Source organism: Galeopterus variegatus, unplaced genomic scaffold (genome assembly GCF_000696425.1).
Source record: "Galeopterus variegatus unplaced genomic scaffold, G_variegatus-3.0.2 Scaffold645, whole genome shotgun sequence".
In the NCBI taxonomy this organism is placed as follows: domain Eukaryota; kingdom Metazoa; phylum Chordata; class Mammalia; order Dermoptera; family Cynocephalidae; genus Galeopterus; species Galeopterus variegatus.
The window spans coordinates 302,409-314,055 of record NW_007726756.1 but is presented as its reverse complement, the minus strand read 5'-3'; the positions used below and the strand labels follow the sequence as shown (position 1 = coordinate 314,055).

Below are 11,647 nucleotides of genomic sequence, written 5' to 3'. Positions count from 1 at the left end.
GTGAGAAGAAACTCTTTACGTCCTAGTCCGACTGTATGTTATGGTGGTTGATAGCTACCCAAAGCAAAATTGGTATGTTGTTACAAAGAGAATTAGGAAAGGATGCTGGAAATGCAAAAAAAAAAAAAAAAAAAAAAAAAAAAAAAAAGGCAGATGTGCCCCAAAGTGACACTTAGAAAGCTTTACATAACCTGACTAATATTATACAGCAATTCAGTGGCAGCCAGGATAAGAACCCAGTGTTTTTAGCCTCAAATACTACCCTTTTTCCACTCTGCAATGCTACTGCTCAGGTCAATTTTTTACATTACTTGTCTGTCACTGCTTGCAACAATGTGACTAAAATGAAGAAAGAGCTGAAGATTGGAGGGTGCAGGGAGTAGATACAGATGGGAAGGAGATCTGAATTTGCTAGCAAAAAGTTCTCATGACACTTTTCTCAAATACCTTTCCATCCAGGCATCTTGGACACCCCGTCTTCTGGTTCTACTATTACTTCTACACTTTCTCTCCCTCTCACTTGCTCTGGCTCTTCCTCTTTTTCTATGTCTAGATGTAGGAACTTCCCAGGGCTTGGTCCTAGGTCCTCTTTTCTTCATCACCTCTCAGCTTTACACCTGTGACCCGTCATTAGCTCTCAGCTACAGGATAAAATCCAAATGGCTCAGCATGGCCTTCAGGGTTCTTCATACATGGGTCCCACCCTACCTAATACAGATGTCGAAATCTGAGGGTGACTGATTCCGAGACCTCCCACAATACCAAAATCCATGGATGCTCAAGCCCCTGATATAAAATGGTGTCTTTTTTGCATATAACCTATGCACATCCTCCTGTATACTTTAAATTATCTCTAGATTACTTTTAATACCTAATACAATGTAAATGTTATGTAAATACTTATACCGTATTGTTTAGGGACTAATGACAAGGGGAAAAAGTCTATATATGTTCAGTAAAGATGCTTTATTTCCCCACAGAATAGTTTTGAGCTGTGGTTGGTTGAATCCATAGATAGTACTATCACTCAAGGCCCATTGGCTTTTTCTTTGAGTTCCAATACACCATCCACATTATGACTCCAACCATTTGTTCATGCTATTCTGTCTTCCAGAAAGTTCCTTCTTACTCTCTGCCTTGTATACAAATCTGCCTCTTTTTACAAGGCCCAGTTCAATTCCTGCCACTTCCAGAAGACCTTCTCCAGTAGTTCTACATCTCACTGAGCACTCTTCCAAGAGTCTGGGTCATTGGTCTGAGATACCCACTGTGGCCCTTAAGTATGTATCTTATAACCTTATGTGGTTATCTTGTTTCTCAGAATTATTTCTAAGCTTTTGGAGGGGGAATAGGTCTGGGTAATAGATACACAACAAATGTTCACTTCATCAAATGAAACCTGTGGTAATGGACATGCCGCCAGTATGGATCTGGCCATCACATCTTAAGCATGAGTGGTGACAATTTGCTTTGTACCCCATGAATATTCATAACCAATAAAAACAAAACAAAACATTAAAAAACAAAAATGAGACCTATTTAATGTCTTTCTTGGAAGAGAGGTTATTGTGCCTCTTTCCCTGCATTGCAGAAAAAGCGGCAGCCTCTGTCCAGGTTTGGATCAGGGGTACCTTCCTGGGACAAATCCAAATTGCAGTTGACCTGCCCCAACAGCCTCTTCAACCTGTTCCCCTCTGGGGTGAGACCCATGGGGCTCTCTAGAATGCTGCAGAAAAGCAGCATAAGTCAAGAAACTTTTCCTGAAAGAAGGGAAGATACCCCAGAATGATCCCCATAAATCTGTTCAGAGGGTTTCTGGTAAAATAATTGCTGTGAAAGCACCCACTCCTTGGATGAAGTCTGACTCCCCGTGGTGGTCCATAAGCCTGGACTCTGCAGAGAGACAGAGTCCTCTCCCTCCCTTTATCCACTCATTCACTGAGCATTTCCTGGACTTGCCACTGTGAAGTTTACCAGAATGACTAAGACACAGGTTCATCCCAGGCTGAGTTGTCAGGTGCTGATACACAGCCACGGGTCTCAGGACCTGTGTTAGGCCTGATAGTCACAAATGCACAGACATGAAGCTCCATACCCACCATTACAGAAGAGGGTTCCCTCAGTGCAGGGAAGCTGGGTCAGGTAGAGCAGAGGGAGGGAGCCCTGGGAAGGAAACCTCGGCAGCTTAAGCAGGACAAGAGGCTGCTTTTCTGACATGTTTTCAGGAATTGGCCATTCACAGCTTCTACTGTTGTTTCATTAATAGAAGTCACACATGTAGAAGTAGCTGTCTGAGGAAGGCTATTAATGTGTACTTCCCCTATAGTTTGCTCTAAAAATCATGAACAGAGTTTTCCTGTTTTCCTTTGGAAAATGTCTACACTACATCCTGACATTTAATCTGCAGCCCTAATGCGGGTGACTAATGGGAGCTGCAGGTTCTTGGCTATTTCAAAAGTAAGCCAACTTAATCTAGTAATACCTTTTTTAGGTCCACAGGAAAAGGAAAAAAAAAAAAAGACAATTAAGCAATACAAGCAACCAGTGTAGTTTCCTTCAGCATTCTTAGGAAAACAAATGTGTATGTGTTTTTAAAGTTTTGAAGGTCTGGCTTAAATAAAAAATTTAACCCTTTGAAAGCCAGCACTCTAATGTGTATTTAAAGAAATACAGGTCTTGGGTGGGGCCTACTGTGTAGCAGCCAATATCCCAGCATTTCAGTGCATACACAAATGTCTGGTTTATATGAGGTTAGGAGCAGTTACACAGAGGGTGGGGTAGACAAAACAAAAGCAGTGCTTGAATCGTGCTTGGAAAACATTTTTGGATTCAGGATGAGCCAAAACCATGGGAACTGGCCCATATCCTCAAGGTTTGAAAGAGATCCAAATAGGCTTACCATGTATTGGAAATATGAATAGCACCAGACTGCAACCAGGCAACCAGGGTTCTGGTCTCACCTCCATAGATATGAGCACTGCAATTAACTGTGTTACAACTCTGGACCTCAGTTTCCTCATTTGTAAACAGGAGTAGGCTTCTAAAGGCCTTTCTAGCTCTGACATTGCATGACATCAAATCATCCTAAAAGAGATTATCAAATGTTCACATTCTCCTTCATGGTCAGTTTCTGGGGGTCTGTGGACATGAGGGTTCTGGCCGTGTGTGTGGCATGGATTGCCAGGGTTGTATCCCATGATTCCAGGTAAGTGAAGAGAAATGTGGAGATTGTAAATGCTCGTGACCACACCAGGACTTCAAAAGATTTCCTGGAAGTGCAGACCACTTGGATGCTATTTATCTGCATGTGTTGCTACAATGGCAAGGAAAGGCAGTAGTTTTAGGGCCATGTTTAAAAAAGGGCTTTCTGTGAATCTGTGGGCTCATTCTTCTAGCAGTGGTCATAGCAACAATGGCTGGAGGAGGAGGAAGAGCAGCTGACAGTTACAAGTGCGTGCTGTCTCCTGAGCCCATGCTAATGCACTGCCTGTACCTTCTCATTCGATGCTCTCAGCCACGCTGTAAGGAAAGATCATCCTAGGAAAGAACCCAAGGCTCAGAGAGGTTATGTAACTGTCCAAGAAGATGGAATTAAAGTCCAAATCTGCCTGATTCAAAAGTCTGTTTCTTTAAACTACAAGATGATACTGCCTCTGTGGTTGAATTGCTAAATTTAATAAGTTCTACCTTGTATTTTAGGACTCCACTGCTCTGTACACTGAAAGGATTTTCAAAGAGACTTAGGGCCAGAAATACACATTTCCTATTACACAAGGAAACCATAACTTTATGTTTGAGAAAGCAAGCATGCTTAAATTGAAAAAAAAAAAAAAAAGGAACCAGAAGTCAGATATCAAATGCAGGCTGTGTTGAGATTGCAAACACTGTTGTCACCTTTATATCCTGTAGGGTGACAATGAATCTCCATCTCTCTCCCTGTCTCCTTAGAGGTGAAGATCCCTGAAGTTTCCCCCTTTTCCGTTTTTAAAAACATTGTGCTACATTCCAACCCTTCCCAATAGATTTGCCTCTGTCTTTAAACAGCTTCTAGAAATCCCATGAAGGTCCTGAAGATGTGTGGTTTAGACTTCCCAATGTCTTTGCAGCATAAAAGAAAGTGGTGGTCTGAACAAATTACGTATACTCTCCTGTGGTCTATTGCAAATTAGGAGTGTAAATGAGCCACAAGCGGCATGGACAGGAGTGAATGGAATTTATTGTCTTTTGAAGAGAAGACAGATTTTCAGACTTCCAGTCTATTCTTGAAGAAAAGGAATATTTCTGAACTATTAAATGGAACCATATGAAATTGCTATTTTGTAGGTGAAACATGGCCACGTATGGACGATTTTACATGGTTCAACTTAATATATGAAGATTGATGCGCTATAATTTTTAGTTCTATTCCTCACTGTCAACCCTAAGCTTTTATTCTGTGGACCAAGAAGGCAATTAATTTAAAATAAAACCTTAGTGTATTTAGAAGGGAAAGACTGTACGAATGATCCTGTATGATATTCCTAGATGATATAAAGGGCAGATGCTTGAATTTAGTGTAACACTAATATGTTACTCTGAATTATTTTTTCAGTGTTCACGTGCAAACATAACCAACATTCATCTACCACAAGTAAGCAGCAAAAGCAAAAGCTACTAAATAGGACTAAAGTTTTTAAAAGCTCCAAATCTAAATGCAAGTGGAAAGAGAATTCTCGTCAGCTGAAGACAAAATTATTGCTTACTATTATAGATATAACCACTGGATTTGGTTTATATGTCTGGGCTTATATTATACTTTTGTCTTCTGCAGGGTTTTCTATAACTCAGCTAAGGAAATTTCTGAAACAAATGGGAAATTAATGGGAATGACAAAATAGTATAGAAAATATCATTAGCACTTGGTGATCAGAGAGGTGTAAATTCATCACGGCTGTGTCAGTGTTCACAGTAAGAGAATCACAACAAAGCTACCAGAGGTGCCTGAGAAAGTTCCTCCTGGAAGGAGCATCTTGAAGTGGTCATTTCCTTCTAGTACATTCTTCTAACGTCCCTAGAGATGTGGATTCTCAAACATCCTCAAGAGCAGGTTAAAGCTAAATGAAGAAGGGTGTTGCTCAATATCCAAAGCTAGAGTCAAATTTGGTTCCAGGTAATTTCATATTACAACGCTGATGCTGTACCAATAATAGATGCCAGATGAAACGGAATATGCATGTTAAGTTTTAAAGGATACCCCGAGGCAAATGCTTTTCTTATTCCATGCAGCTAATTTCTGACTGGCAAAGAACAGCATTAAGATCAGTCATAATATTTTCTTGTTTTCTTATTTCTTGGATGAAAAATTTAGGCACACAAATTCTTAAACCATGTATTGAATTAACATCGAAGACTCTTGGAAACATTTCTGTTTGTTTCAGCAGTGCATCAAAAGAGAGTTCACGTTAAATAACTTGTTAAATCCATTTCACTGTGTAAAATGGACAGCATTGCAAGAGATAAGAAACTTTTGGATTATTTCAGGTGAAGATGCTATTTGGCTTGGGTATGCCTGCTATTACTTTTGCTTAAAAACTTGGGTTCAGAAAAATTTCTACCTTAAAGAAGGAAGACTTTCTAAAAAAAGTTTCATTTCCTTGTGGATACTTAAAGGACTTTAACATGATGATTGCATTCAAAGCTGACCTGTGGAAGGAGTGAAGAAATTCTTTGAGGTCTCTAGGAAGATGGGTCCCAGGAAACTTAGAAACTATGCAGGAGTGAACAACTAACGGCCTTAAGTCCTTCTATTTGAATATAACTTTAAATTGTAATTATTAATTGAACACTACTGCTTATGTTGTTTCACAGATTTGACAACATTCTCTTATCTTCCTGTAAGTGAGCCTGGTTCTCTGTCTGGTTGTTTAATACAGGTCCCTATAAGCAAAGCCCCTGGACCCTTCCACAGATACAACAGGGGTTTTAGTCCCATAAAACTCTCAGCCACAAAACTACCCCAAAATAAGCTTTATTGCGAGAAAAGTGTCATATTTGATACATAGACCTACAAAAACAAACAAAACCAAAAACCATAAGTTTTTCCTCACAAACACTTGATTACAAATTTACACTGGTTTTTTTTTTTTTAGTTATTAAAAACAAAAACAAAAACAAAAAAACAAAACCCAAAACACTGGATATAACTGGATCTAATCTTTGGTCAGCACAGGTGTGAGAGGAACAACCGGGAATCTGTGTATACTTTGGCCATTTCACATATGAGGTTTGGTCACTGGTCCGGGGACAGGTTCTTGGGTTGAGAACTGGAGATGTACTCTTATTATTAGCACATCCTGGTACAATATCTCTTTAAATGACTAAAGCAAACTAAACATCAATTCATTGTACAAACATCTTTCATACACAATAGGCTATGATAAAATGAGGCATATGGTGTATAACTACAGTATTAATGAAAATTCTAAAAAAATGGATTTAATAAAAAACAACAACATATATTCCTTGGCTGTACTGCATGATTTGTTTGCACATATGGCAATCCTGAAATAGCTTGAACATAATAAATGCACCATTAATCTAAGACAGCACCAAACACTACAGAACGCCAGGTGTTCCTTTTCAAAGGAAAGGCGGTTCTTCAGCTGCCTACGGTTCCACAAGTACGCAGCGCACCCTGGGTAAGAATGAGGTGTTGTGGGTAGCACATGTGGTTCCTTGAGGTCATGAGAAGGAAATACAGTACAGTCTGGCCTGCAACTCTAATGGTCTCACAAGCAGTCAAGGTATTTTGCTACAGTGGTTGTGCTTCATCTTCCGTTGCCTGGTGTGTCTGGTGATATGAAATATTGTCCCAATGAGCTGCTCTGGCTTTGATCTCCTTTATAAGGGATCTAATGACATTCATGTCTTTAAAATTATTGATTATGCTGCCCATTCAGCTCTGTGAGGCTTTCTTTAAAATAATCAGGTGCGAACCAGTTGGATGACTGGCAGAAAACCAAAGGAAACATCTCTTGAATCTACTGAATTTTTTAAAAGCACCTCTAAAAGAAATAGCTCAAATTTATAAATCTAAAGAAAAACAAGTGAGTTTCCCTTTTTGTTTACATAGTTTGTTCATTTCTCCATATATTACTGCATTAAAAATAAATAAACATCTATATTTTTTTAATTAGCAACTATAGCAAAATACCCAAAGTGTTACAGACTGCTAACAGGAAAAAAAAAAAAAAGCTCACATTATTTTTGTGCATTTACTGCCATATGCTGATCTCTTGAACATTTCGTTTCTTTTTTAATATATTTTTAAATGAAGTTATATAAAAAATACAGTAACCACGGTTGCCTTTGTACTCAAATCTTTGGCCACACCAGAATCTAAATTATCTCTCCCTGTGAGAGTCAACATTCTGAAGTCTGAGACAGGGAGGAAAGAAACAAAAGTCATTTTTTTTTCCTCTTTATAATTAGTCACTGACTTTTCAAACACTTCTGAAGGCTGGCTGTGCTGGGATTTGAGCCTGGAGCCAAGTCTGTGAAGGATTAATAGAGCTGAATCTGCAGCCTCATTCTGAGAGCCTCCCCGAGCTCCCCTAGGAGGTAGTCATCCTCATTGCTCTCTTCCAGTTTTTTAAGCTCCTTCTTCCTGTAGAGAGGGATGCTAGTGATTTCCAGTGTGTATGTGCCGGGCATAAGCTGCTTCTTGGCTGTGTGCAAGTAGCTGAGCCCATTCCTTTGGTGGATGCGGAAGACGCCCTCGTCATTCCCTTGGGAGATGACATAGCGGATGTGGTTGTTGAGGGGTTCGATGGCAGGCATGAGTTCTAAGATGTGCTCCTTAGAGCCAAGGCCAGAGAGGTTGAACTTCATGTTGACAGGGCTGTCCATGTCGACACTCTCTAGGCTGATCTGTTCAAGCTGGGGAGAGAGCCAGAAAATGACTGGAGACGAGCTTCTATAGCACAAGCAGAGGACTAGAAAGGAAACTGCTGCTGGGGCTACCTACAGCCACAAGGACAGGCGGTGGCTTCCCCCACCTTTCTGCACTCCCCTTACAACCAGTGGCTGTGAAAGAGGCTATTGTTAAATTCCTGTCATCTGGGAGAAAAGGTCAATTCCACAGAGAATGCCCTGTAAATCTTTATGACTTCTCACTCAGCCTTAACAAGGTAATTAAAATTTACAGGACTGAGCCTACAGAGAGCTTTCACATTTTAAGTTTTTTGGATGAGTTTATGGACTATCACGCTTATTAATAATTTTTTAAAAGACAATTTAGGAAATAATTGTATTTTTTTTCCCTCGAGTCAAAATGAGTACTGCTATGTCCTGCAGCACAGATTGCAACCTGAAGAATCTTCACTCTGAAGGCTTGGTTTCAATTTGTAAGGCTTGTGCATGATGAGGGGGTTTACCTGCAGTCATGAGTGCTATGCAGAGTGAGTGATTTGCAGAGTCCTAAGGGCTCCAGTAGAATGAGCTTTGGTAAAAGCCAGTGGGGCAGGGCCCAGATGAACCAAGTCTGACTTGATTGGCATCTCCACTGGCATACGTAAACATCAGTTGGGCACCTTAGTCTACTTGGGGTAAATGCAACATGGGCTTATTTGCTATTATAAAATAGGATCACAAACTTTTTGGCTAAAGAAGTGTTATCATATAGATCAGGAAAGTTTCTGAGCCCAAAACACTGAAGCAAATTGCCCAATTCACACAGCCAGTTAGTTGTTAGCTAGGTTTTTTTGTGAGGTGATCTCTCAGTAACATTAACTGAAGAGAGTGACGACCTTACGCTGATTCTAATTTTCAGGGAAATCATCATCTCTAGATAAGGGCTATTAATCCCTGACAAGGACTGAACATGTGCAATGTATATGCCAGACACCATTCCAGGCACTTCACATGTTTCAACTCAATTAATCCTCCTGTCAACCTTCAGAGGTAAGTATTTTTATTTCCATGTTGCAGGTGAGGAAATTGAGGTAGAGAGAGGTTATGTAAACATGCCTCAGGTACTGAGTGGAGAGGACCCCTTTAACCACTCTGTTAAAATGCCATTGAAGGATGGGAAACACTAGTGGCAGGCAATTTAGATCTTTAGTTCCCTGAAAAATAAATACAAGTTATCTGAAGACAAATTTTTTATGGCAGGAACAACTTTCATACAAATAAGTCACAGAATATGAGACCTAGTTGGCTTATTTGCTGAAAATTAAAATCAGCCTAGTAGGCTCCACGTGTATAAAACAGAACTGAGCAAATTCAAAATAATTTCATTTTTCTGAATCATTTCAAAGTAACCATCTCATAGAGGGACATCTCATACCCTAGGGCACAAATCAAAAACTAAAACAAAAGGAAGTGATCTGAAACTGTGAATCTTAAAGTGTTTTCCCCAGCCTTTGTGTTTTGAGCTAATAATTCAACTAATTTTAATTTACTTGTCTTTACCACATTGGATTCATTAATATACCCATTAAATTTCAAGATAGGTTTAACTTCACAGAGGCTGAAAACTACATAAACTGCACTGTATACTTGACTCCATATGGATAATACTTTGTGGCAAAACAAAGTGAGATCTACTCACAGCAGTCGTTTGGGGCTCGTGAACACTTCTCTTCTGCCTGCTGTCTTTCTTAGGGTAGCCATTGATTTTGCACTCGTAGCATGCTTCTGGGGAGAGAGCGTTTTCCTCATCGACCTCTGTATCCAGTGACAGGTACTGCCCTTTGTTAAATCCCATTCCTGAGACACAGTGGCTATTTGCAAGAAGCAAAGTATTATTAGTCTTTACCATTAACTTTGACCATAGTTTTCCAGTGGTAAAACAAGCACTTCAAAAATATGAAACCAACAAAGCAAACTCTAACCTCATGAACAGAAAAACCTAATACTCTTTGTAACTCTTTTTTTTAATCACTCAATACATGAGATTTTCCCTTATTTTGAAACAGCAAAATTCTTCTGAGGGCAAGCCCTAGGCCTCCCAAATTTTCAGTCCTAATTAGACTGAAGCCAGGTAAAAGCAGGGTATGAATTTTCAAAGAGAAGGCTAAGAGGAGTTCATCAGCCTGAGGCCTGTGTGTGCTGCTCACAACGAAGCTCCCTGCTTTAACAATTGAGATTTCTGAACTCATAGTTTGGTTAGTGGAAGAGTCAAGTGAATTGGCTCTAAATGGCCCTTGTGTAGACCAAACCTTTGTTTTAAGTTAAAAAGACCAAGCTTTTGTTTTATTGTATAGCGATGTTGGGCAGATGGGTCCACGTCCCCCAGCCCCAGCTTTGCACACTGCTCCTTCTGAGGACAGCGACCCTGACTGACTCCTAAATTCCCATCTTCTGTGCTACTGAGCACCGCTGCCTTATAGAAGGATACACGTGGCCAGTACCTCAGCCGCAGCCTACAGGATTTGAGAGAGAGTGATTTGCTGGAGGGAAGCCAGCCTCGTGGCGATGAGCCTGCGATGAGAGGTGCCACATCAACTAGACACCATCCTCTCTCTGTGCAGCAGAAAAGCCCGATGAGCAAAGAGAAGGACAAACTCCACCCTCAGGGACTGCGGGGCTAGCACCTGCCAACACTCATACAAGAATCTGGGGCCAGGCCATTCCCACTTCTACCTTCCAGCCCAGGCATCTGTGGCAACACGGGAGCCGCATTTTTAAACATCTGCTTTTCTCTGGCGTTGGGTCTGACTGAATCGATTCTGGTCATTATGAAGGGCAAAGAGTGATACAGGTATAAAGGTTCAAGTCTCACGCTTGCCACAAAGAAGGTAATTCCTCTACCATGGCCATGCAGTCTGTGTCGCTTCCTGGTGCTTATTTGCACACCCTACAAGCTCTGATGAACACTTTTGCCTCATGGGCCTTTAAACACTGACCCTTCCCTGCAGTGGTAGGTGGTCACGTAGCCTGGACTCAGTGGGGAAGGGATGACCAGGCTTTCCTGTGCGGGGAGGCTGGTGGGCTGCCTTACCCCTGTCCCACTCTGTAGTACCCAGGTGGGCAGCCGCAGAGGTAGCCCCCTTCTGTGTTGGAGCAGCCATAATTGCATGGGTTCTTGGAGGACGAGCACTCGTTCACGTCGTGGCAGGCACTGGAGAACTGGTCGAAGGAGAACCCTGAGGGGCAGGCGCACTTGTAACTCCCCAGGGTGTTGTAGCAGGATGCAGAGCCACAGGCATTTGGGTTGGAGCATTCATTCTCATCTGTTAAAACAACGTGGGAAACTTAGGGAAGCGGGCAGAGCTGGAGTTTCAAGGTACCTACAATTTTATGGAAGAAATAACTCCAGAATCATATTAAAATCGTTTTACTCTGATGGCTGATTTGCAAAGCATATGAAATAAAAAAACACTCCCTAAATTATGACTTTAAGAAAAACCTTGCTTTACCCTTTTATCATTATTTTATTTACTTATTTTTTTTGGCAGCTGGCTTGTACCGGGATCCAAACCCTTGACCTTGGTATTGTAACAACTATGCTCTAACCAACTGATCTAACCGGCCAGCCCAGCCCATGTCCCTCCATATTCTGTTTGTGCTGTCCCACAGACATGGAGAGTAGATTAGGACTTGCCAGAGATTGGAGGAAGAGAGAAATGGGGAATGATTGCTATCGTGGATGGGGTTTCTTTTGGGG

At 41.0% G+C, this 11,647-nt stretch overlaps 1 protein-coding gene across 1 annotated transcript in view; it reads right to left on the bottom strand.

The window, feature by feature from the left end:
- Positions 1 to 5,991: 5,991 nt before the first annotated feature.
- FBN2 (fibrillin 2) overlaps positions 5,992 to 11,647 on the bottom strand; it is a gene marked incomplete at its 5' end in the record, with an annotated part of 260,278 nt that continues 254,622 nt past the window's right edge. The window contains 3 exons of the mRNA XM_008570929.1: positions 5,992 to 7,917; positions 9,590 to 9,761; positions 10,982 to 11,213. Coding sequence (XP_008569151.1) covers positions 7,543 to 7,917; positions 9,590 to 9,761; positions 10,982 to 11,213 — 779 coding nt within the window. The remainder of the gene's footprint in view (positions 7,918 to 9,589; positions 9,762 to 10,981; positions 11,214 to 11,647) is intronic.